At 41.5% G+C, this 27,398-nt stretch overlaps 2 protein-coding genes across 4 annotated transcripts in view; one reads left to right on the forward strand and one right to left on the reverse strand.

The window, feature by feature from the left end:
- Nucleotides 1-11,142, reverse strand: part of pip4p2 (phosphatidylinositol-4,5-bisphosphate 4-phosphatase 2) — a 53,762-nt gene extending 42,620 nt beyond the window's left edge. Inside the window, exon 1 of one of the 2 annotated variants that reach the window (XM_071369065.1) lies at nt 10,802-11,142. In XM_071369065.1, coding sequence (XP_071225166.1) covers nt 10,802-10,910 — 109 coding nt within the window. In that variant the 5' untranslated portion in view covers nt 10,911-11,142. The remainder of the gene's footprint in view (nt 1-10,801) is intronic. The other variant, XM_071369066.1, reaches the window with a different exon arrangement.
- Nucleotides 11,143-15,083: 3,941 nt separating this feature from the next.
- lrrc69 (leucine rich repeat containing 69) overlaps nt 15,084-27,398 on the forward strand; it is a 28,852-nt gene continuing 16,537 nt past the window's right edge. Inside the window, exons 1-3 of one of the 2 annotated variants that reach the window (XR_011670987.1) lie at nt 15,091-15,334; nt 15,900-16,047; nt 21,229-21,459. The gene's annotated coding sequence lies outside the window, so the exon portion shown is untranslated. Of the gene's footprint in view, nt 15,335-15,899; nt 16,048-21,228; nt 21,460-27,398 lie in introns of those variants that run through there. The other variant, XR_011670988.1, reaches the window with a different exon arrangement.

Consider the following 27,398-nt stretch of genomic DNA (forward strand, 5'->3'; position numbering starts at 1 on the left):
CAGTGCATTCTGACACATAAATTAAAATAACTGTTACCTCGTTCGTATAGTTGGCAGAAACGATAAGGGATTAAAAATAGACCTCCACCGGCTGAAGGAGAAGAGGATGTGATAAAATAAGGAAATGTTGCTAATCATCTAGCTAGCTTCTCTGCAAAAAAACTAAAAAACTAGCCTTGTATTCATGTTACATTGTAAATATCTGACTGCTACTAGGATATTATTACTATTATTATTATTATGTAGAAGACACAACACCAAATGCATAATTAAGACAACAAATATTAGATAAATAAAATATAGAACAATACATTAAAATGTTTAATATATATATATATATATATATATATTTCGTTTTGGATCAAAGTAGCTATTAGCTTGCTAGCTGACAGCAAAGGTTTCCGCCAGAGATTACTTGCAGAGGAGCTTGCAGGGATTTGTATTCTTGCATTATGTTTAGTTTGATGCTAATTAGCATTTTTCGAATTTGAGAGTAAATAGAACCAAATATATTGATAAAAGTCACCTTGTCCGGAAGAGATTTACACGGTTATCAAAACTTCACGCCATGTAAACAGACCTTATTTGAACTGGTTTTAAAATCCCTGGTTTTAAAAATGTATGGTGGAAAAACATGTGGAACTATTTCCGTGTTTGGCCGCTAAGTTATCTTCTTATGGCTGCAATCCCGTTAACGGGATGATATGAAAACAGCCAGTGAAAGTGCAGGGCGCCAAATTCAAACAACAGAAATCTCATAATTAAAATTCCTCAAACATACAAGTATCTTATACCATTTTAAAGATACACTTCTTGTTAATCCCACCACAGTGTCCGATTTCAAAAAGGCTTTACAGCGAAAGCACCACAAACGATTATGTTAGGTCACCACCAACTCACAGAAAAATTCAGCCATTTTTCCAGCCAAAGAGAGGAGTCACAAAAAGCACAAAGAGATAAAATTAATCGCTAACCTTTGATGATCTTCATCAGATGACACTCATAGGACTTCATGTTACACAATACATATATGTCTTGTTCGATTAAGTTCATATTTATATCCAAAAACCTCAGTTTACATTGTCGCCATGTTCAGAAATGCCTCCAAAATATCCGGAGAAGTTGCAGAGAGCCACGTCAAATAACAGAAATACTCATCATAAACTTTGATGAAAGATACATGTTTTACATAGAATTAAAGATACACTTGTTCTTAATGCAACCGCTGTGTGAGATTTCAAAAAAGCATTACGGCAAAAGCACAATATTCAATAATCTGAAAACAGCGTTCAGCCACAAAAGCAAGCCATACAGTTACTCGCCAAATTGTGCAGTCAACAAAACTCATAAAAAGCATTATAAATCATCACTTACCTTTGCTGATCTTTGTCGGAATGCGCTCCCAGGACTCCCACAAGAAATGTTCGTTTGGTTCGGTAATGTCCATGATTTATGTCCAAATAGTCAGGAAGCGCGTTCACTAAAAGCTGACGAAATGTCCAAAAGTTCCGTAACAGTCCGTAGAAACATGTCAAACGATGTATTGAATCAATCTTCAGAATGTTTTTAACATAAATATTCAGTAACGTTCCAACTGGAGAATTACATTGACTTCAGATGAGCGATGGAACAGAGCTCCCTCTCATGTGAACGCGCATGGTGAAAGCATGGTCAGGTCATGGCAGACCTGACTAATTCCCCTCATTCGCCCCCCCTTCACAGTAAAGGCATCAGACAAGGTTCTACAGCCTGTTGACATCTAGTGGAAGCCGTAGGAAGTGCAAACTCATCCATATCTCGCTGTGATTTCAATAGGATCTTGGTTGAAAAATCGACCAGCCTCAGAATTCCCACTTCCTGTTTGGATTTTTAATCTCTGGTTTTTGCCTGCCATATGAGTTCTGTTATACTCACAGACATAATTCAAACAGTTTTAGAAACTTCAGAGTGTTTTCCATCCAATAATAATAATAATATATTAGCAATGACTGAGGAGCAGGCCGTTTACTCTGGGCACCTTTCATCCAAGCTACTCAATACTGCCCCTGCAGCCATAAGAAGTTATGGCTATTATGATGCATCCACGAGAATCAGGCCTTCATGGTCAAATTGCTGCAATGAAACCACTACTAAAGGAAGTCAATAAGAAGAGACTTGCTTGGGCCAAGAAACACGAGCAATGGACATTAGACTGGTGGAAATCTGTCCTTCGGTCTGATGAGTGCAAATTGGTGATTTTTGATTCCAACCGCCGTGTTTTTGTGAGATCCAGAGTAGGTGAACAGATGATCTCCGCATCTGTAGTTCCCACCGTGAAGCATGGAGGAGGAGGTGTGATGGTGTGGGGGTGCTTTGCTGGTGACATTGTCTGTGATATATTTAGAACTCAAGGCACACTTAACCAGCATGGCCACCACAGCATTCTACAGCAATATGCCATCCCATCTGGTTTGCATTTAGTTGGACTATCATTTGTTTTTCAACAGGACAATAACCCAAAACACCTCCAGACTGTGAAATGACTATTAGACCAAGAAGGAGAGTGATGGAGTGCTGCATCAGATGACCTGGCCTCCACAATCCCCCAACCTCAACCCAATTGAGATGGTTTGGGATGAGTTGAACCGCAGAGTGAAGGAAAAGCAGCCAACAAGTGCTTAGCATATGTGGGAACTCATTCAAGACTGTTGGAAAAGCATTCCAGGTGAAACTGGTTGAGAGAATGCCAAGAGTGTGCAAAGCTGTCATCAAGCAAAGGGTGGCTACTTTGAAGAATCTAAAATATATTTTGATTTGTTTAATACTTTTGGGGTTACTACATGATTCCATGTGTGTTATTTTATAGTTTTGATGTCTTCACTATTATTCTACAATGTAGCCATTTTTTTTAAATAAAGAAAAACCCTTGAATGAGTAGGCATATCCAAACTTTTGACTTGTACTGTAGCTCTCCCACATGAAACTCATAGCTAGCTACATAGTTCTCCCACATGGAAACTCATAGCTAGCTACATTGTTCTCCCACATGGAAACTCATAGCTAGCTACATTGTTCTCCCACATGAAACTCATAGCTAGCTACATTGTTCTCCCACATGGAAACTCATAGCTAGCTACATTGTTCTCCCACATGGAAACTCATAGCTAGCTACATAGTTCTCCCACATGGAAACTCATAGCTAGCTACATAGTTCTCCCACATGGAAACTCATAGCTAGCTACATAGTTCTCCCACATGGAAACTCATAGCTAGCTACATAGTTCTCCCACATGGAAACTCATAGCTAGCTACATAGTTCTCCCACATGGAAACTCATAGCTAGCTACATTGTTCTCCCACATGGAAACTCATAGCTAGCTACATTGTTCTCCCACATGGAAACTCATAGCTAGCTACATTGTTCTCCCACATGGAAACTCATAGCTAGCTACATTGTTCTCCCACATGGAAACTCATAGCTAGCTACATAGTTCTCCCACATGGAAACTCATAGCTAGCTACATAGTTCTCCCACATGGAAACTCATAGCTAGCTACATTGTTCTCCCACATGGAAACTCATAGCTAGCTACATTGTTCTCCCACATGGAAACTCATAGCTAGCTACATTGTTCTCCCACATGGAAACTCATAGCTAGCTACATTGTTCTCCCACATGGAAACTCATAGCTAGCTACATTGTTCTCCCACATGGAAACTCATAGCTAGCTACATTGTTCTCCCACATGGAAACTCATAGCTAGCTACATTGTTCTCCCACATGGAAACTCATAGCTAGCTACATAGTTCTCCCACATGGAAACTCATAGCTAGCTACATTGTTCTCCCACATGGAAACTCATAGCTAGCTACATTGTTCTCCCACATGGAAACTCATAGCTAGCTACATTGTTCTCCCACATGGAAACTCATAGCTAGCTACATTGTTCTCCCACATGGAAACTCATAGCTAGCTACATAGTTCTCCCACATGGAAACTCATAGCTAGCTACATTGTTCTCCCACATGGAAACTCATAGCTAGCTACATAGTTCTCCCACATGGAAACTCATAGCTAGCTACATTGTTCTCCCACATGGAAACTCATAGCTAGCTACATTGTTCTCCCACATGGAAACTCATAGCTAGCTACATTGTTCTCCCACATGGAAACTCATAGCTAGCTACATAGTTCTCCCACATGGAAACTCATAGCTAGCTACATTGTTCTCCCACATGGAAACTCATAGCTAGCTACATAGTTCTCCCACATGGAAACTCATAGCTAGCTACATAGTTCTCCCACATGAAACTCATAGCTAGCTACATAACTCTTCCATGTGTCAACTCATGCTAAACCTGGGAACCCTGGTTTTGACGAGGACTTGCCGTCATGCCATACTGTTCACTCTGTCTGCGTGGTCAGACACAACTTGGTGTTGGTGACAACAATGCTGATTTCCACTTTGCTTCTTAATATAAATCCACAAGCGTCTACACTATTAGTTTGTATCTTACTGTCCACAAACAGCTAGTTTGTCTTTTCTTGGCAAATTGTGGATAAAATAAATGGTATTCTATTCTGTTCTATTCTACCGGGTATTCTATTCTATTCTATTGGGTATTCTGTTCTATTCTACCGGGTATTCTATTCTGTTCTATTCTACCGGGTATTCTATTCTGTTATATTCTACCGGGTATTCTATTCTGTTCTATTCTACTGGGTATTCTATTCTGTTCTATTCTACCGGGTATTCTATTCTGTTCTATTCTACCGGGTATTCTATTCTGTTCTATTCTACCGGGTATTCTATTCTGTTCTATTCTACCGGGTATTCTATTCTGTTCTATTCTACCGGGTATTCTATTCTGTTCTACTGGGTATTCTATTCTGTTCTATTCTATCGGGTATTCTATTCTGTTCTATTCTACCGGGTATTCTATTCTATTCTACTGGGTATTCTATTCTGTTCTATTCTATCGGGTATTCTATTCTATTCTACTGGGTATTCTATTCTGTTCTATTCTACCGGGTATTCTATTCTGTTCTATTCTACCGGGTATTCTATTCTATTCTACCGGGTATTCTATTCTGTTCTATTCTACCGGGTATTCTATTCTGTTCTATTCTACTGGGTATTCTATTCTGTTCTATTCTACCGGGTATTCTATTCTGTTCTATTCTACCGGGTATTCTATTCTGTTCTATTCTACCGGGTATTCTATTCTGTTCTATTCTACTGGGTATTCTATTCTGTTCTATTCTACCGGGTATTCTATTCTGTTCTATTCTACCGGGTATTCTATTCTGTTCTATTCTACCGGGTATTCTATTCTATTCTACCGGGTATTCTATTCTGTTCTATTCTACTGGGTATTCTATTCTGTTATATTCTACTGGGTATTCTATTCTACCGGGTATTCTATTCTATCGGGTATTCTATTCTATCGGGTATTCTATTATATTCTACCGGGTATTCTATTATATTCTACCGGGCATTCTATTCTGTTCTATTCTACCGGGTATTCTATTCTGTTCTATTCTACCGGGTATTCAATTCTATTGGGTATTCTATTCTACCGGGTATTCTATTCTGTTCTATAGGGTATTCTATTCTGTTCTATTCTATCGGGTATTCTATTCTGTTCTATTCTACCGGGTATTCTATTCTATTCTACTGGGTATTCTATTCTGTTATATTCTACTAGGTATTCTATTCTACCGGGTATTCTATTCTGTTATATTCTACCGGGTATTCTATTCTACTGGGTATTCTATTCTATTCTACCGGGTATTCTATTCTATAGGGTATTCTGTTCTATTCTACCGGGTATTCTATTCTGTTATATTCTACCGGGTATTCTATTCTGTTATATTCTACTGGGTATTCTATTCTATTCTACCGGGTATTCTATTCTGTTATATTCTACCGGGTATTCTATTCTGTTATATTCTACTGGGTATTCTATTCTATTCTACTGGGTATTCTATTCTATTCTATAGGGTATTCTGTTCTATTCTACCGGGTATTCTATTCTGTTCTGTTCTACCGGGTATTATATTCTACTGGGTATTCTATTCTGTTCTATTCTACCGGGTATTCTGTTTTTTTTCTAGGGTTGTCATGATACCTGATTTTCCATGGCAAAAAGGAAAACCCTAAATAACCAGCTGTGTAGTCACTACAACAACCTTTAAAAACCAGCGGTGTATTCACTAACCTACAGACTAGAACCCAGTTCAGCAGTCCTACCCTCTCTGACCAGGGCCAATCCCTGTTGGATGAACGAGGTTTGTAGTCAACTAGAACCCAATAAACCCGGAGAATGTGCCATAATCCTGAGTAAGGATTGGGGAAATAACTAAGCCATCAATATACGCTGGGAATGTCTGACAAATTCCGGATCAACTTTTTTTTTTTGCAGGATTTTTTTTATGGTCTTCGAGCGCGAAAACAAATGAAAAGTCTGTTCAGAAACAGTATGGGATCCAGGAAGTAAGGAGAAGGCGGCAGTCACTTCCCCCTAGCGCACTACTGATCAGTTCAATGTTTACCGTTAATCCAGTGGTGAAATATGGATTAAACATCAGATTTAAATCTCATGGTGTACAAAGGTAGGTAACAATGCTCATTCAGTTTCTATATTAAATGGCCATTGGCTGGCTATGTGCTCCAGAATGTACTGAATGTACCCCAACTCCCTATATAGTGCACTACTTTTCACCAGGACTCATAGGGCTCTGGTAGAAAGTAGTGCACTACTTTTCACCAGGACTCATAGGGCTCTGGTAGAAAGTAGTGCACTACTTTTCACCAGGACTCATAGGGCTCTGGTAGAAAGTAGTGCACTACTTTTCACCAGGACTCATAGGGCTCTGGTAGAAAGTAGTGCACTACTTTTCACCAGGACTCATAGGGCTCTGGTAGAAAGTAGTGCACTACTTTTCACCAGGACTCATAGGGCTCTGGTAGAAAGTAGTGCACTACTTTTCACCAGGACTCATAGGGCTCTGGTAGAAAGTAGTGCACTACTTTTCACCAGGACTCATAGGGCTCTGGTAGAAAGTAGTGCACTACTTTTCACCAGGACTCATAGGGCTCTGGTAGAAAGTAGTGCACTACTTTTCACCAGGACTCATAGGGCTCTGGTAGAAAGTAGTGCACTACTTTTCACCAGGACTCATAGGGCTCAGGTAGAAAGTAGTGCACTACTTTTCACCAGGACTCATAGGGCTCAGGTAGAAAGTAGCCTCTGTGTTCTGTCTGAGAGGAAAGTAGCCTCTGTGTTCTGTCTGAGAGGAACGTGGCCTCTGTGTTCTGTCTGAGAGGAACGTAGCCTCTGTGTTCTGTCTGAGAGGAACGTAGCCTCTGTGTTCTGTCTGAGAGGAACGTAGCCTCTGTGTTCTGTCTGAGAGGAAAGTAGCCTCTGTGTTCTGTCTGAGAGGAACGTGGCCTCTGTGTTCTGTCTGAGAGGAACGTAGCCTCTGTGTTCTGTCTGAGAGGAACGTAGCCTCTGTGTTCTGTCTGAGAGGAACGTAGCCTCTGTGTTCTGTCTGAGAGGAACGTAGCCTCTGTGTTCTGTCTGAGAGGAACGTGGCCTCTGTGTTCTGTCTGAGAGGAACGTGGCCTCTGTGTTCTGTCTGAGAGGAACGTGGCCTCTGTGTTCTGTCTGAGAGGAACGTAGCCTCTGTGTTCTGTCTGAGAGGAACGTAGCCTCTGTGTTCTGTCTGAGAGGAACGTAGCCTCTGTGTTCTGTCTGAGAGGAACGTGGCCTCTGTGTTCTGTCTGAGAGGAACGTAGCCTCTGTGTTCTGTCTGAGAGGAACGTAGCCTCTGTGTTCTGTCTGAGAGGAACGTGGCCTCTGTGTTCTGTCTGAGAGGAACGTGGCCTCTGTGTTCTGTCTGAGAGGAACGTGGCCTCTGTGTTCTGTCTGAGAGGAACGTGGCCTCTGTGTTCTGTCTGAGAGGAACGTAGCCTCTGTGTTCTGTCTGAGAGGAACGTAGCCTCTGTGTTCTGTCTGAGAGGAACGTAGCCTCTGTGTTCTGTCTGAGAGGAACGTAGCCTCTGTGTTCTGTCTGAGAGGAACGTGGCCTCTGTGTTCTGTCTGAGAGGAACGTGGCCTCTGTGTTCTGTCTGAGAGGAACGTGGCCTCTGTGTTCTGTCTGAGAGGAACGTAGCCTCTGTGTTCTGTCTGAGAGGAACGTAGCCTCTGTGTTCTGTCTGAGAGGAACGTGGCCTCTGTGTTCTGTCTGAGAGGAACGTGGCCTCTGTGTTCTGTCTGAGAGGAACGTGGCCTCTGTGTTCTGTCTGAGAGGAACGTAGCCTCTGTGTTCTGTCTGAGAGGAACGTAGCCTCTGTGTTCTGTCTGAGAGGAACGTGGCCTCTGTGTTCTGTCTGAGAGGAACGTAGCCTCTGTGTTCTGTCTGAGAGGAACGTAGCCTCTGTGTTCTGTCTGAGAGGAACGTAGCCTCTGTGTTCTGTCTGAGAGGAACGTAGCCTCTGTGTTCTGTCTGAGAGGAACGTAGCCTCTGTGTTCTGTCTGAGAGGAACGTGGCCTCTGTGTTCTGTCTGAGAGGAACGTGGCCTCTGTGTTCTGTCTGAGAGGAACGTAGCCTCTGTGTTCTGTCTGAGAGGAACGTAGCCTCTGTGTTCTGTCTGAGAGGAACGTGGCCTCTGTGTTCTGTCTGAGAGGAACGTAGCCTCTGTGTTCTGTCTGAGAGGAACGTAGCCTCTGTGTTCTGTCTGAGAGGAACGTGGCCTCTGTGTTCTGTCTGAGAGGAACGTAGCCTCTGTGTTCTGTCTGAGAGGAACGTAGCCTCTGTGTTCTGTCTGAGAGGAACGTAGCCTCTGTGTTCTGTCTGAGAGGAACGTGGCCTCTGTGTTCTGTCTGAGAGGAACGTGGCCTCTGTGTTCTGTCTGAGAGGAACGTGGCCTCTGTGTTCTGTCTGAGAGGAACGTGGCCTCTGTGTTCTGTCTGAGATTTGATCCGGCCAGCTCAGTAGAAAAGCTTTCTTGACAAAGATGTGTGGTTTACTGAAGGTTAGCAGACTGTCCAGTCATTCCAACGGGGAGCTGTAACAACAGGGATGTGTATAGTACTGTATCATGGCTCTAATGGGAATAAGCTCATCATCTGAATATCACTGTGATTAACAGGGTGCATGATGGGACCTAAGCATTCACATCCCCCTCCACATCTGAAATACATCTGAATATCACCGTGATAAACAGGGTGCATGATGGGACCTAAGCATTCACATCCCCCACCACATCTGAAATACATCTGAATATCACTGTGATAAACAGGTTGCATGATGGGACCTAAGCATTCACATCCCTCTCCACATCTGAAATACATCTGAATATCACTGTGATTAACAGGGTGCATGATGGGACCTAAGCATTCACATCCCCCTCCACATCTGAAATACATCTGAATATCACCGTGATAAACAGGGTGCATGATGGGACCTAAGCATTCACATCCCCCACCACATCTGAAATACATCTGAATATCACTGTGATAAACAGGTTGCATGATGGGACCTAAGCATTCACATCCCTCTCCACATCTGAAATACATCTGAATATCACTGTGATTAACAGGGTGCATGATGGGACCTAAGCATTCACATCCCCCTCCACATCTGAAATACATCTGAATATCACCGTGATAAACAGGGTGCATGATGGGACCTAAGCATTCACATCCCCCACCACATCTGAAATACATCTGAATATCACTGTGATAAACAGGTTGCATGATGGGACCTAAGCATTCACATCCCTCTCCACATCTGAAATACATCTGAATATCACTGTGATTAACAGGGTGCATGATGGGACCTAAGCATTCACATCCCCCTCCACATCTGAAATACATCTGAATATCACCGTGATAAACAGGGTGCATGATGGGACCTAAGCATTCACATCCCCCACCACATCTGAAATACATCTGAATATCACTGTGATAAACAGGTTGCATGATGGGACCTAAGCATTCACATCCCCCACCACATCTGAAATACATCTGAATATCACTGTGATAAACAGGTTGCATGATGGGACCTAAGCATTCACATCCCTCTCCACATCTGAAATACATCTGAATATTACAACACTATGTAGGTATTATGTTTCCAGAAAGCACACAGTGAAATGATCCTCAACAACATGCACTACTGGGTCTGTGTGTCATGCATGGGATTGAAGGGATATGAATACTAGCCTAAACAAATCTATTTAATAGCTGTTTATGGGTCCAGTCAAATCGAGTGAATGGAAAGCACTGAATGATACATGGGTTATAAACAGACTCATGTATAACCTGCTATGTTACATGTGAACGGGCCTAGTGTCTTATACAGACACACAACAACCACAATGTTCAGAGGGGATTGCGACTTATAATTGTATCCTCTGATTGATAATGTCCTTCTTGCTCATCTCATTTAATGGCTACGTTGTTTATGTTCTGACAACATCACTTATATCCTTATAGATATTTGTAGAGGGGGTGGGGGAGGGTGTAAACAGTATTACCCAGCAACAACAACAGATCGTGAGGCATCACTACAGACAACAGAACTACAACGGGAATTGTTGTGAAATTATTATCCTGCGTTGTTCTTTGAAACAGCGCAAACTCCACCTTCTGGTTTCAGATTTCTGCCGGTCGGTTAGATTTTTTTTAGACTGATGCCGTTGTCTTGCCCGTTAGAATTTAACGCACTGTGCAAAACATTGCTCAACACGATACGCCCAAAACGATTCAGCATACGTGGGGGGGTAGTCATAGCCTAACGTTGGTTTGTTTACCTCTTGGACTTGTGTCCTGCAGGTATGACGGCGGTTCCAACGGTGTGACATTCCCGGAGTTCGGTGCTGATAGCAGCGGGGACCGTTCATCCATGCCTTCGTCGGCCATGGCGGCAGCAGTACACCCAAACCAGACGAATAAACAATGAGCCGAACAGCGGCAGAGCCTCTCTTCTGGCCAGTGTTTCCTAAGGAGGGGGGGCGGCCAGCTAATCGGTGGTAGCCTACTGCTTTGGCGAGGCCAGTTCCTCGGAGGTGGAGCTACGGAGACCTAAACCGGACCGGGGGTGGGAGGGATATGAGCAACGGAATGCAGAGAGAGCGAAATCTCCCCCCAAACCAACCAGGTCCCCTCATGCACACTGGTGACATGACATTTAGTAGGCCTGCGAAGTAGATCCAATAATAATTATCATTTATACAGTTTGCATCCTCCAAAAGACCTATTGTAGGCCTAATAAACTACTGTTGATAGACTTTATTTATATTCTGTGTTTTAAAGATGAAACAAAACTATCCAAGAATCTACATTATTATATTATATTCTGATCTTGGTGATAGATGAGGTGAGTTCCCTTGTAAAAAAAAAAATGTGATAAGTGTCTAGAAAAAAAAATCGCTATATAAATCCAATCAATTCATGAGCCATTCTATTCTATTCTCGTCTGTTCTATGTTTAAACAGATGAAAAACCACGGAATGTTCTGCTGCAGGGACGTCGCAGGGAGTATGGCCAGACCTCCCTATAAGAGGCTTAGTCCCCCTCTACATGAATCCCTAGTGACGTACCTGGTAGGCTGTCTGAATGATAAAGGTGGGTTCTCTAAAACAATGAGGTTTGGTCCAGTAAAAGACAATACATTATTGAAGATCTTCTACTTATATAATTTTCACTACAGTCACGAATCATACGTATATTATATCGATCAGTGATGGGGAAAGTACCCAGTTCACTATAGTTACCAATAATACTGGAGGTATATTCCATCAATCAGTGATGGTACCCAGTTCACTATAGTTACCAATAATACTGGAGGTATATTCCATCGATCGGTGATGGTACCCAGTTCACTATAGTTACCAATAATACTGTAGGTATATTATATCGATCAGTGATGGGGAAAGTACCCAGTTCACTATAGTTACCAATAATACTGGAGGTATATTCCATCAATCAGTGATGGTACCCAGTTCACTATAGTTACCAATAATACTGGAGGTATATTCCATCGATCAGTGATGGTACCCAGTTCACTATAGTTACCAATAATACTGTAGGTATATTCCATCGATCGGTGATGGTACCCAGTTCACTATAGTTACCAATAATACTGTAGGTATATTATATCGATCAGTGATGGGGAAAGTACCCAGTTCACTATAGTTACCAATAATACTGGAAAACTACGAAACTGTCATACTTGAGTGAAAGTAAAGATACCTTAATAGAAAATGACTCAAGTAAAAGTGAAAGTCACCCAGTAAAATACTACTTGAGTAAAAGTCTAAAAGTATTTGGTTTTAAATATGCTTAAGTATCAAAAGTAAAATTTAAGTATAAATAATTTCAAATTCCTTACATAAAGCAAACCAGACTGCACCATTTTCTTGTTTATTTTAGCCAGTGGCCACACTCCAACACTCAGACATAATTTACAAACTAATCATGTGGGTTTAGTGAGTCCACCAGATCAGAGGCAGTAGGGATGACCAGGGATGTTCTCTGTTTAGTGAGTCCTCCAGATCAGAGGCAGTAGAGATGACCAGGGATGTTCTCTGTTTAGTGAGTCCTCCAGATCAGAGGCCGTAGGGATGACCAGGGATGTTCTGTTGATCAGTGCGTGAATTGGACCATTTACTGTCCTGCTAAGCATTCAAAATGTAACGAGTACTTTTGGGTGTCAGGGAAAATGCATGGAGTAAAAAGTACATTATTTTATTTAGGAATCTGGTTTAGTAAAAGTTGTCAAAAATATAAGTTTTGAGGGAGTGTTCAATTGGCATGCTGACTGCAGGAATGCCCACCACAGCTGTTGCCAGATTAATTTAATGTTCATTTCTCTACCATAAGCCATCTCCAACATCGTGTTTGAGAATTTGGCATTTACATCCAACCGGCCTCGTAACAGCAGACCACATGTAACCACACCAGCCAAGGACCTCCACATCCGGCTTCTTCACCTGCGAGATCGTCTGAGACCAGCCACCCAGGCAGCTGATGAAACTGAAGAGGTTATCTATCTGTAATAAAACCCCCTTGTGGGGAAAAACTCCTTCTGATTGGCTGAGCCTGGCTCCCCAGTGAGTGGGCCTATGCCCTCCTAGGCCCACCCATAGCTGCGCCCAAGGCCGGTCCTTGCCATTCTGCCACCATAAGCTCAAAACTAGAATGGTCACAGTAAGCAAAATGACTTTGAAAAGACGTCTAAAAGACATATTTTCCAAATGTGGAAGTTAGGTTAAATTTAGTTTATGAATGAAAGGTGAAAAGCTATTTTCCATTTGTTTAAAATACGTACTTTACATGATGTTGGAAAAAAATATTTTCTGGACATTCAAATCAGGTTCATTTTCGGTTCTGACTGAAAGTTGAAAATAAGTAATTTATATAAATCTATGTTTGGGCCAAATCAAGGCTAGTCTAGACCGGACAGAATCTGAACCAAACATAAACATCTATGATTGGCTCAGATTTGGTCCGGACCAAAAACCAATGTTTGTGGATTTTGGAAATCAAGGCCGGTGTAAAAGGCGTAGGCATCAGTCCGTGCTTACTGAGATGTAGCTTTTAGTGTCGCCTGACATTTGATTCTATGAATGCCCTTTCTAAGTGGTAAATCTACCGTTTGTAAAACATCAAAAAACGATGTCTGGAGAGGACCAAAAAAAGAGGTTGGCTAGTGTTTCCTGGGGTGTAGCATACCATGTCGCCCGCAATGGAATTTTATAAATGCCCATCCATGTGGCCATTGCAACGACTTTATTAGTCCTGATTTCTGTGACTAATGAATTTATTTAAACTCTGAATATCAGCTACCCAATTTTATCAGGAGTTGAGCCTATTTGCAATGTCTCTACTCAGCGGGAAATGCAGAAGTAGTTTATTTTTCGCTCTGATCAGCTTGTCAAAAAATTGAGGGATTCAAACTTGAAACCACTGATCGTGACACTGGGGTGAAACTCCTGGACAACAGTTGTGATTGTTTTAGTTATTATTATTATTATTGTTTTAGTGAATCCATATTGTCCATTTTACTTGGACCTGTTCTGTTTTTAGGATATGTTGTTTGTTAAACAAGTCATGTTTTATTTGATCGAGTGCCATTTAAGTTAGGCTATTTGATCGGAGAAACCTGCATGATGTAAAATGTGTCCATCTCAGTACATTATCATACATTTTATCTCCAGCCTTTAGGCTACAGAAAATAACCAAATTCTCTTTCTACCATATCCTATAGCTACATGATTTATGTTAGATCATTTTTTGGAGGAACTGTTGGTGAAGCGCTGCAGAGATGCATCTCTCCAACAGCACCCCAGAGAGGCGAGTTGGGAAAAGACAAGCTAAATATTTTGCGCCCCTGCCTTTGACAAAGTGGATACTGCTTATCAAACGGCGGCATCGGCGCTCACATAAAAAGCCCATATGCCACTAGCTGAGAGAAATATTCATTCTTTTTGGGGCAGAATTATGTGAGTTTTTATTAGTTGTTGATCGAGGTGCTTCTTGGTCAGTTTGGCTCAGAAAACACCGCCGTCTTCAACCCTGCCTAAAATACGCCCCTCTGCCCAGTCATGTGAAATCCATAAAGGACGACATTTATTTATTTTAATTGATTGATTTCCTTATATGATCTGTAACTCAGTTAAATTATTGAAATTGTTGCATGTTGCGTTTATATCTTTGTTCAGTATATTTTTTACGTAGGTACTTTACACCGTTGATATCGATCATATATCTACCAACCATTGAAGAACGATACATTAAAATCAATCATTCTGTGATTGGTGTTGAAGACAGTCTTCGAACGGTGAAAACATTTCTGGGCAATGAAGTTTTTTGGACATATTTGTTATTTAGTTAAAGCTTCACTCGCGTTTTGTTCGTTGCCAATCCCATATAATCGGTCTTTGAGAATCCAACATTTTAAAGAGTCCTGAAAATAATAATATCAATTTTAAATTGAACGTGAATTTGGACTGAACGTCAAGTTAAAACGAACTCCGTCGACTAGAATCTCAGACCTAACCAATCAACTAAGGAAACTGTTGTGATGGGATGACCAATGAAAATCGCGATATTTCAATAACCCGGAAGAATGCAGCGCAACACGTTTAAATTGTAATGAGCGGTCAGCTGACGTTCAATTTCATCTGATTCTACATAACAGCAAATCATAACGTTAACATGGACATGTTACAGTATTTATAAACGAAACAAATACAGTCATGGAAAAGGTAGAGACAGACGAGGAGATCTTAGCCAAGCAACATCGCAAGGAGAAGAAGGACCTGCAAGGTTGATAATTAAATGTAGGTTTAAGATTTACAATGATATCGTTGCTGTATTAGTAGTTTGCGTTCAACTCCCGTTGTAACACCCCGAGTGGGATAGATGTGACATGCCTACCTGTTATTCTAGCTAGCTACTCATTTTATTTGTTCTTTTTTAATAACAAGTCTAACTTTTTGAAAATCAAAACAGCAGTTTAGTTTAGTGAAATATACTTGTATCTGTGTTAAGGTTAGCTAGTTAGCTAATTATTGTTATTGCAGTATGACTACCGTAGGATAATGTTATGGCTATTTGACCTAGACAGTTTGCGTGTGTGCATTGATATGTAGGCTACGTGTGCCTTTAAAAAACATGTATGTAGTTCTGTCCTTGAGCTGTTCTTGTCTATTGATGTTCTGTATTATGTCATTCTGTATTGTGTTTCATGTTCTGTGTGGAACCCCAGGAAGAGTAGCTGCTGCTTATGCAACAGCTAATGGGGATCCTAATAAAATACCAAATAGGGTATTGTTATGGCTGTATGACTACTATAGGCTATTGTGATTTGTGAGAAGGGCACATAAACTATAAACCATGTTTCAGCTAAAATCCAGAGCTTCAAAAATGCTGTCCCCAAAAATGACAAGAAGAGGTGTAAACAGCTGACAGAATATTACCAAGCTGGAGGCTGGGCTGAATCATAAACGAGGAACAACTAGACTCATCATGAGGAGGAGGAGCAGACGAAAAGGTAACTGTTGTCTACATATCAGTGGTTACAGAATTTACCAAACTATGGGTCGCGAGAGAAAGATAAAAAAAATGGGGTCGCGAAAGAACCTTCCTACAAATTGTTTCTCTATGTTTTAAACTGTTTAAGCTGTATACTATTGTTTCCCTGTACAATGTCCACAAGCTGCGCAGGACTCAGAGAGTCCAGGCACTAAATCAGACTGGGGGAAAAATAACATACAAAAGGATGATGTTCTGAACTTCCCAATTCCTTTCTGATGCATTTCAGTCACTTCAAACCATTTTTCGTTCAGATTGAAATACTGTCAAAAGTACTGTCTAATTTGTAATTTGCCCGTCATAGTCCAAATGAAATATAAGGCTACTTGGTTATAACCAAATGTCCGCTGGTTCGAATCCTGGAGCCGACAAGATTAAAAATCTGCGCTCACATGACTGTGTTTTGGGGCCCGAACAGGTACGCACAGAGCTAGGGAATTATTTTTGTCCAGTTCTCGGGAAAAAGGTACTGAAATTACAGGACATTGTTCCTTTAAATTGGAACTGACAGCATTAACATTGAAATCTGTAACACCCCCAGGAGAACCGTCCTATTGATCAAACAGCCATAAAAAGGTAGGGTCTCCCTGCCTCAGTTATGCACATCAACAACAACAAGATCAACAACTAATGCTAACAAGATCAACAACTAATGCTAGCCAGATCAACAGCTAATGCTAGCCAGATCAACAGCTAATGCTAGCCAGATCAACAGCTAATGCTAGCCAGATCAACAGCTAATGCTAGCCAGATCAACAACTAATGCTAGCCAGATCAACAGCTAATGCTAGCCAGATCAACAACTAATGCTAGCCAGATCAACAACTAATGCTAGCCAGATCAACAACTAATGCTAGCCAGATCAACAACTAATGCTAGCCAGATCAACAACTAATGCCAGGCAGATCAACAGCTAATGCTAGCCAGATCAACAACTAATGCTAGCCAGATCAACAACTAATGCTAGCCAGATCAACAACTAATGCCAGCCAGATCAACAGCTAATGCTAGCCAGATCAACAGCTAATGCTAGCCAGATCAACAGCTAATGCTAGCCAGATCAACAACTAATGCTAGCCAGATCAACAGCTAATGCTAGCCAGATCAACAACTAATGCTAGCCAGATCAACAACTAATGCTAGCCAGATCAACAACTAATGCCAGCCAGATCAACAGCTAATGCTAGCCAGATCAACAGCTAATGCTAGCCAGATCAACAGCTAATGCTAGCCAGATCAACAGCTAATGCTAGCCAGATCAACAACTAATGCTAGCCAGATCAACAACTAATGCTAGCCAGATCAACAACTAATGCTAGCCAGATCAACAACTAATGCTAGCCAGATCAACAACTAATGCTAGCCAGATCAACAACTAATGCTAGCCAGATCAACAACTAATGCCAGCCAGATCAACAACTAATGCCAGCCAGATCAACAACTAATGCTAGCCAGAGCAACAACTAATGCTAGCCAGAGCAACAACTAATGCTAGCCAGAGCAACAACTAATGCTAGCCAGAGCAACAACTAATGCTAGCCAGATCAACAACTAATGCTAGCCAGATCAACAGCTAATGCTAGCCAGATCAACAGCTAATGCTAGCCAGATCAACAGCTAATGCTAGCCAGATCAACAACTAATGCTAGCCAGATCAACAACTAATGCTAGCCAGAACAAGATGAGCTAAAATCTAACGAAGGAACATTAGATAAACCCTCTCAAACTTTTCCAGTTAGTTTACAGTCAAAATTGCACTGATAAACGATGGGGAATAGTAGCCTGCTTGTCCTTCTGCAGCTTGCCTGCCAATGCATGCTTGTCGCAACCAAGCACCCAAGATAACTGGCTAAGTTGGCTAGCTAGCTAGCTACACTACCGATCACAACCGAGTAAAATGTGTCTGGAAGTACACTACCAGTCAAGTGTTAGAACACCTACTCATTAAAGGTTTTTTCTTTATTTGTACTATTTTTTACATTGTAGAATAATAGTGAAGACCTCAAAACTATGAAATAACACATGGAATCATGTAGTAACCAAAAAAGTGTTAAACAAATCAAAATATATTTGAGATTCTTCAAACCCTTTGCCTTTAACAGCTTTGCACACTCTTGGCATTCTCTCAACCAGCTTCACCTGGAATGCTTTTCCAACAGTCTTGAAGGAGTTCCCATGTATGCTGAGCACTTGTTGGCTGCTTTTCCTTCACTCTGCGGTTCGACTCATCCCAAACCATCTAAATTTGGTTGAGGTCGGGGGATTGTGGAGGCCAGGTTATCTGATGCAGCACTCCATCACTCTCCTTTATTGTAAAATAGCCCTTACACAGCCTGGAGGTGTGTTGGGTCATTGTCCTGTTGAAAAACAAATGATAGTCCCACTAAGGCCAAACCAGATGGGGTGGCGTATCGCTGCAGAATGCTGTGGTAGCCATGCTGGTTTAGTTTGCCTTGAATTCTGTGTCACCAGAAAAGCACCCCTACACTATCACACCTCCTCCTCCATGCTTTACGGTGGGAAATACACATGCAGAGATCATCCGTTCACTTACTCTGCGTCCCACAAAGACACGGTGGTTGGAACCAAAATCTCAAATTTTCCACCAGTCTAATATCCATTACTCGTGTCTCTTCTTCTTATTGATGTCCTTTAGTAATGGTTTCCTTGCAGCAATTTGACCATGAAGGCCTGATTCACGCAGTCTCCTCTGAACAGTTGATGTTGAGATGTGTCTGTTACTTGAAATCTGTGAAGCATTTATCTGGGCTGCAATTTCTGAGGCTGGTAACTAATGAACTTATCTTCTGCAGCAGACGTAACTCTCGGTCTGCCTTTCCTGTGGCGGTCCTCACGAGAGCCAGTTTCACCATAGCGCTTGATGGTTTTTGTAACTACACTTGCAGAAGCTTTCAAAGTTCTTGAAATTTTCCAGATTGACTGACCTTCATGTCTTAACTTCTTATGGCTGCAATTCCGTTAACGGGATCGATATGATCGATATGCCAGTGAAAGTGCAAGGCGCCAAATTCAAAACAACAGAAATCTCATAATTAAAATTCCTCAAACATACAAGTATCTTATACCATTTTAAAAGGTAATCTTGTTGTTAATCCCACCACAGTGTTCGATTTCAAAAAGGCTTTACAGCGAAAGCACCACAAACGATTATGTTAGGTCACCGCCAAATCACAGAAAAACACACCCATTTTTCCAGCCAAAGACAGGAGTCACAAAAAGCAGAAATAGAGATAAAATTAATCACTAACCTTTGATGATCTTCATCAGATGACACTCATAGGACTTCATGTTACACAATACATGTATGTTTTGTTGGTAAAGTTCATATTTATATAAAAAAAATCTCAGTATACATTGGCGCGTTATGTTCAGTAGTTCCAAAAACATCCGATGATTTTGCAGAGAGCCACATCAATTTCCAGGAATACTCATAATAAACGTTGATCAAAGATCAGGTGTTATACATGGAATTTTAGATCCACTTCTCCTTAATGCAACCGCTGTGTCAGATTTCAAAAAAGCTTTACGGAAAAAGCAAACCATGCAATAATCTGAGGTCGGCGCTCAGAGCCCAATCAAGACAAAAATATATCTGCCATATTGTGCAGTCAACAGAAGTCAGAAATAACATTATAAATATTCACTTACCTTTGATGATCTTCATCAGAATGCACTCCCAGGAATCCCAGTTCCACAATAAATGTTTGATTTGTTCGGTAATGTCCATCATTTATGTCCAAATAGCTACTTTTGTTAGCGCGTTTGGTAAACAAATCCAAAGTCACGAGGCGCGTTGACTATAAGCAGACGAAATGTCAAAAAGTTCTGTTACAGTCAGTAGAAACATGCCAAACGATGTATTGAATCAATCTTTCGGATGTTTTTAACATAAATGTTCAATAATGTTCCAACCGGAGAATTCCTTTGTCTTCAGAAATGCGATGGAACAGAGCTCGCTCTCACATGAACGCGCATGGTCAGCGCTTGTTCAGGTCATGGTAGACCTTACTCAATCCCCTCTCATTCGGCCCCACTTCACAGTAGAAGCATCAGACAAGGTTCTATAGACTGACATCTAGTTGAAGCCTTAGGAAGTGCTAAATGACCCATATCCCACTGTGTATTCGATAGGGTCCGAGTTGAAAATCGACCAACCTCAGATTTCCCACTTCCTGGTTGGATTTTTTCTCAGGTTTTCTCAGGTTTTTGCCTGCCATATGAGTTATGTTATACTCACAGACATCATTCAAACAGTTTTAGAAACGTCAGCGTGTTTTCTACCCAAATATACCAATAATATGCATATATTAGCAACTGGGACTGAGGAGCAGGCAGTTTACTCTGGGCACTTTTTCATCCAAGATACTCAATACTGCCCCGCAGCCATAAGACGTTTTAAAGTAATGATGGACTATCGTTTCTCTTTGCTTACTTGAACTGTTCTTGCCATGAGAGGACTTGGTCTTTTACCAAATCTTCTGTATACCCCCCTACCTTGTCACAACACAATTGATTGGCTCAAATGCATTAAGAAGGAAATAAATTCCACAAATTAACTTATAAGAATGCACACCTGTTAATTGAAATGCATTCCAGATGACTACCTCATGAAGCTGGTTGAGAGAATGCGAAGAGTGTACAAAGCTGTCATCAAGGCAAAGGGTGGCTACTTTGAAGAATCTAAAATCTCAAAAAATATTTAACACTTGTTTGGTTACTACATGATTCCATATGTGTTATTTAATAGTTTTGATGTCTTTACTATTATTTTACAATGTAGAAATTTGTAAAAATAAAGAAAACCCTTGAATGTATAGGTGTGTCCATACTTTTGACTGGTACTGTGTGTGTTATATATAATTTAATGAAGCTGCCAATTGAGGACATGTGAGGCGTCTGTTTCTCAAACTAGACACTAATGCACTTGTCCTCTTGCTCAGTTGTGCACCGGGGCCTAATATTATATATATTTCTTTGCAACTCTGCCGAGGGGGTTGAGTCACTGGCCTTCCCTAGGAGGGGTGCATCACGTCATGCTTTTTTTGCTATACTCGACTTGAGTGTGTTGATTCACTGACGCAATCTTCTTCTTCTTGTCCTGTTTTGCACCCCCCTTCAGGCTCGTGTGGTGGAGGAGTTCTTCATGGAGAGCCCCTAAGGATTTCCCGTATCTGTCAGCTGTGGTAATAAACTTTGGTGAGACTCCAGGAGAAGAAGAGAGAATCCAAAGTTTAGTGTGTGTGTATAGGTTAAGAGAATATTATAAAAGGGACATTTTTGTATTTGCACAGCAGAGCTCTCGTAAATAAACCCTCTGTCTGATTTCAATAAAGAACCTTACAAATTCTTAGTAACAGACAGAGTAGTTTAATTGAAGTTCAGTTTATGAACATTGAGAACAACATTCTCTTAACAGTTGGTGGTCTGTTGATATCCATCTAGTGGTGTGGGGCCTGTGCTTTGGCAAAGTGGGTGGGGTTATATCCTGCCTGGTTGGCCCTATCCAGGGGTATCGTCCGACGGGGCCAGTGTACCCGTGATCTGTCACATGATCTCAGTATATATTCACCTCCTCTGAAAAGGCCCCAGAGTCTGCAACACCACTAAGCAAGTTGCACCATGTAGACCAAGGAGCTCTCCAAACAGGTCAGGGACAAAGTTGTGGAGAAGTACAGATCAAGGTTGGGTTATAAAAAAATATTCAAAACTTTGAACATTCAACTGAGCACCATTTAAATCCATTATTTAAAAAATTGAAAGAATATGGCACCATAACAAACCTGCCAAGAAAGGGCCGCCCACCAAAACTCACGGATCAGGCAAGGAGGGCGTTAATCACAGAGGCAACAAAGAGACCAAAGATAACCATGAAGGAGCTGCAAAGCGCCACAGCGGAGATTGGAGTATCTGTCCATAGGACCACTTTAAGCCGTACACTCCACAGAGCTGGGCTTTACGGGAAGAGTGGCCAGAAAAAAGCCATTGCTTAAAACTTCTTGAGGATAGGGTGCAGAGTTTTCACTTAGGGAAAAATAGCGTGCGCAATTTCAACTTTGTGCTACTCATCCCCAGAATATAAGATATGCATATTATTAGTAGATTTGGATAGAAAACACTCTGAAGTTTCTAAAACTGTTTGAATCATATCTGTAAGTATAACAGAACTTATATAGCAGTCAAAACCCTGAGGACTAACTTTTTTATTGTTAAGTTCCTGTATGTTCAATGGGTTATCATGGGCACACCAGAATTCTAATCACTATCCACGCAGTTTCTACTGCTTCCACTGGATGTCGCCATTGTATGGAAAAAGGTTAAGGTTTTTCCATAGTAAACTGAGAAAGATATTCACCCGGAAGTGGAGTGACGTCGTGTGTTTATGTTTGAGAGTTGAGCAAGACTTGAAAAGTACCGTGAGTTTGTTGATATCCTGTATTGAAAACAGATTGACCCGTCTTCAATTTGATCGATTATTAACGTTTACAAATACCTTAAGTTGTATTACAAAAGTACTTTGAAATGTTTTGGCAAAGTTTAGAGGTAATTTTTTAGATATTTTGTCGTGATTTTGCGCTAATTGAAGGCTGTTTTTCCTGGTACAACGGCGCCAAATAAATGGACAATTTGGATATATATGGACGGAATTAATCGAACTAAAGGACCATTTGTGATGTTTATGGGACATATTGGAGTGCCAACAAAAGAATCTCGTCAAAGGTAATGCATGTTTTATATTTTATTTCTGCGTTTTGAGTAGCGCCGGCATGGTTGAAATTGTCAACAAAGGGAGTGTAGCCATTGCACTATCATCAGATAATAGCATCTTATGCTTTCGCCGAAAAGCCTTTTTGAAATCTGACATGTTGGCTGGATTCACAACGAGTGTAGCTTTAATTTGGTATCTTATATGTGTAATTTAATAAAGTTTGATTTTATAGATTTTTAAAAAAATCTGGCGCTCTACATTTTAACAGGCTGTTGGGACGCAAGCGTCCCGCGATCCCAGAGAGGTTAAAGAGAAAAATAAGCAAACACGTTTAGTGTTCGCCAAAAGGCATGTGGGAGACTCCCCAAACATATGGTAGGTACTCTGGTCAGATGAGACTAACATTGAGCTTTTTGGCCATCAAGGAAAACACTGTCTGGCGCAAACCCAACAGTTCTCATCACCCCGAGAACACCATCCCCACAGTGAAGCATGGTGGTGGCAGCCTCATGCTGTGGGGATGTTTTTCATCAGCAGGGACTGGTAAACTGGTAAGAATTGAAGGAATGATGGACAGCGCTAAATACAGGGAATTTCTTGAGGGAAACCTGTTTGTCTTCCAGAGATTTGAGACTGGGACGGAGGTTCACCTTCCAGCAGGACAATAACCCTAAGCATACTGCTAAAGCAACACTCGAGTGGTTTAATGTGAAACATTTAAATGTTTTAGAATGGCCTATTCAAAGCCCAGACCTCAATCCAATTGAGAATTTGTGGTATGACTTAAAGATCGCAGTACACCAGTTGAAGGACCCATCCAACTTGAAGGAGCTGGAGCAGTTTTGTCTTGAAGAATGGGCAAAAATCCAAGTGGCTAGATGTGCCAAGCTTATAGAGACATACCCCAATAGACTTGCAGCTGTAATTGCTGCAAAAGGAGGCTCTACAAACTATTGACTTTGGGGGATGAATAGTTATGCACACAAGTTTTTTTGTTGTTGTCTTATTTCTTGTTTGTTTCACAATAAAACATATTTTGCATCTTCATAGTGGTAGGCATGTTGTGTAAATCAAATGATACAAACCCCCCAAAAATGCAATTTTATTTCCAGGTTATAAGGCAAGAAAATAGAAAAAAATGCAAAGGGGGTGAATACTTTCGCAAGCCACTGCACCTCCAGACACTCCCAAAGACCTGGGACAGCTGGGACAGGTTGTCACTCTCCATGTCTGCTAGGGTGGCTTGGTTAGATATGAGGGTGGGGGGACTTTTGGAATAATCTGATTTCTCATCAGGTCTGTCTTCTGATTGAAGTTCTCTTTCAGCGATGTAAACTCGTGTATCTAGAGGACACATGCAGCTTCTAGAGTCATTACATTGTTGTGAGTGTTAATGGTCCATTATCAGGGCTCCTGTTCATCAAATACTCAGATCTGTGGGCCATTAGTGAATCCTCTGTTTCTGATATGACCAAAGTGCCTACATTAAGCACCAAGCAGCAGCTCTGTATAGAAGAACAGGCCAGAGATTGGATTCTTGTCTGTGTGTGGGTGCAATAATTGAATAACGTGACGCGAGAGTGTTTTCTTCTCGTTGTCCCTCAGTCCTGCCCTTCCTTCCTTCTCATTGTTCTGATGTCCTAGTCCCTCAGTCCTGCCCTTCCTTCCTTCTCATTGTTCTGATGTCCTAGTCCCTCAGTCCTGCCCTTCCTTCCTTCCCATTGTTCTGATGTCCTAGTCCCTCAGTCCTGCCCTTCTTTCTTCTCGTTGTCCTGATGTCCTAGTCCCTCAGTCCTGCCCTTCTTTCCTTCTCGCTGTCTCTCAGTCCTGCCCTTCTTACTTCTTGCTTGATGATCAACATGACTTGGTAGACTAGCTAGCTTTCAGAGCAGGTTAATCAAAATCTCAAAATCAAACAATATTTTTAAAGGACAATCATCTCCAGATGTGGGGAACACTGCATTAAAACAACCAAACTGTTCACGAAAACGAAATAATTTAACAAAAAATAATCACATTTTAGGAGGAGCTCTTCCTTACTGATGCTGCTCAGTTAGATGGTGATGTCACACCTGGCACCTAAATGTGACTTCTGTCATCTGATCACTCCAAGCTGCATTAGGTTCAGATCTACCAGGATGGGCCTTTGACATAGTCTGGATGCAGTCAGGCCACTGAATATGCATCAGCAATGTAAAGAGATGGGGTGAATGAGTGTGTCACAATCTGTATAAAATGGGCGTTAAAACGATCAGAGTTCCCAATCTGTAACTTTGATATGCCCGTAGAAAATCCCCAAAATCATGGTCTTTTTGTTCTTCTAATTTGGTGAGGATTCGCCTGTATGTGGTTATGAGACGTCTCAAGCCCACTATTTCTAATATTCTGTAGTTTTCCCCTTTTTTTTTTTCATTATTTCGAAAGGAAATTCAGTATCACTTGTGGTCCACACTGCAGTGTCACTCCAGGGTATAAAATATCACCAGGGTGTGTATAAAATATCACCAGGGTGTGTATAAAATATCACCAGGGTGTGTATAAAATATCACCAGGGTGTGTATAAAATATCACCAGGGTGTGTATAAAATATCACCAGGGTGTGTATAAAATATCACCAGGGTGTGTATAAAATATCACCAGGGTGTGTGTAAAATATCACCAGGGTGTGTATAAAATATCACCAGGGTGTGTATAAAATATCACCAGGGTGTGTGTAAAATATCACCAGGGTGTGTGTGATCACCCCTCTCTGTGTGTGTTTTCAGATGCGTTTGAGAAGTATTGCTGTGACGTGGCAGACAACTGGAGGAACCTTGTTTTATGTTATAATGGTTTTATACTGATTTATAAATCAAATCAAATTGTATTTGTCACATTATTATTATTTATTTATTTAACCTTTATTTAACAACTCAGTTAAGAACTAACTCGTATTTACCATGCGGCCTGGGCGACGCCTTATGGGACTCCCAATCACGCCCAGTTGTGACACAGCCTGGATTCGAACCAGGGTCTGTAGTGACGCCTCTAGCACTGAGATGCAGTGCCTTAGACCGCTGTGATATAGCCTAGAATCAAACCAGGGTCTGTAGTGACGCCTCTAACACTGAGATGCAGTGCCTTAGACCGCTGTGATACAGCCTGGAATCTAACCAGGGTCTGTAGTGACGCCTCTAGCACTAAGATGCAGTGCCTTAGACCGCTGTGATACAGCCTGGAATCTAACCAGGGTCTGTAGTGCCTTAGACCGCTGTGATACAGCCTGGAATCTAACCAGGGTCTGTAGTGACTCCTCTAGCACTGAGATGCAGTGCCTTAGACCGCTGTGATACAGCCTGGAATCTAACCAGGGTCTGTAGTGACGCCTCTAGCACTGAGATGCAGTGCCTTAGACCGCTGTGATACAGCCTGGAATCTAACCAGGGTCTGTAGTGCCTTAGACCGCTGTGATACAGCCTGGAATCTAACCAGGGTCTGTAGTGACTCCTCTAGCACTGAGATGCAGTGCCTTAGACCGCTGTGATACAGCCTGGAATCTAACCAGGGTCTGTAGTGACGCCTCTAGCACTGAGATGCAGTGCCTTAGACCGCTGCGCCACTCGGGAGCACTCGTATAAGGAAATCAGTCAATTGAAATGAATTCATTAGGCCCTAATCTACGGATTTCACATGACTGGGAATACAGATATGCATCTGTTGATCAGATATACCTTTTTAAAAAAGGTAGGGGTGACCACCGCGCCACTCGGGAGCCCATTCATGTATGATGATTCTCTGTTTCCTAACAGCTGAGAGCTCTGACACAGGTCCTTCAACTGCCAATAGAAGTGCTCCAAGCTGATTCTCCAAGCCATAATCATTGGAGAGGAATTTAAACAAGTCTCCCATTATGTTAGTACCATGTCACCTCCAAACTTCCCCAGCTTCGTCTACCAATGAATTTGATTGGTTACAATTCTCCAACCCAATTCTTCAGCCGTATAGATAAACAAGAGACGAGGGCTGCCATTTTGTTGAATAACAAATTATGCCAATGTAACGGATGTGAAATGGCTAGCTAGTTAGCGGGTACGCGCTACTAGCGTTTCAATCAGTTACGTCACTTGCTCTGAAACCTAGAAGTAGTGTTGCCCCTTGCTCTGCAAGGGCCGCGGCTTTTGTGGAGCGATGGGTAACGACGCTTCGTGGGTGACTGTTGTTGATGTGTGCAGAGGGTCCCTGGTTCACGCCCGTGTCGGGGCGAGGGGACTGACGTAAAGTCATACTGTTACACCAAATTATGAATTGGGCCTTTTTAATTGTTAATATTATTTTTCAGTTACATGCGTCATGTGTATGGACAGAGAGAACATTACAACTCAGTGGAACCTATGAAGGAACTCAAGAAGAAAGCTGAGACGCATTGAGTTAAATTATAACGAATGATAAAGTCAGGGTGGAAGTTGAAAAAATGTTGGGAACAAACCAATGTAAAACATATGAATTCACAAATGACAAAATGATTTCACTCCCGGAGACCCCCTGCATACACACAGACTTGCCATCCAAGGAATTCGATGGGAGGAGAGAAAGGCAGAGAGACT

This window comes from Salvelinus alpinus, chromosome 26 (genome assembly GCF_045679555.1).
Source record: "Salvelinus alpinus chromosome 26, SLU_Salpinus.1, whole genome shotgun sequence".
In the NCBI taxonomy this organism is placed as follows: Eukaryota; Metazoa; Chordata; class Actinopteri; order Salmoniformes; family Salmonidae; genus Salvelinus; species Salvelinus alpinus.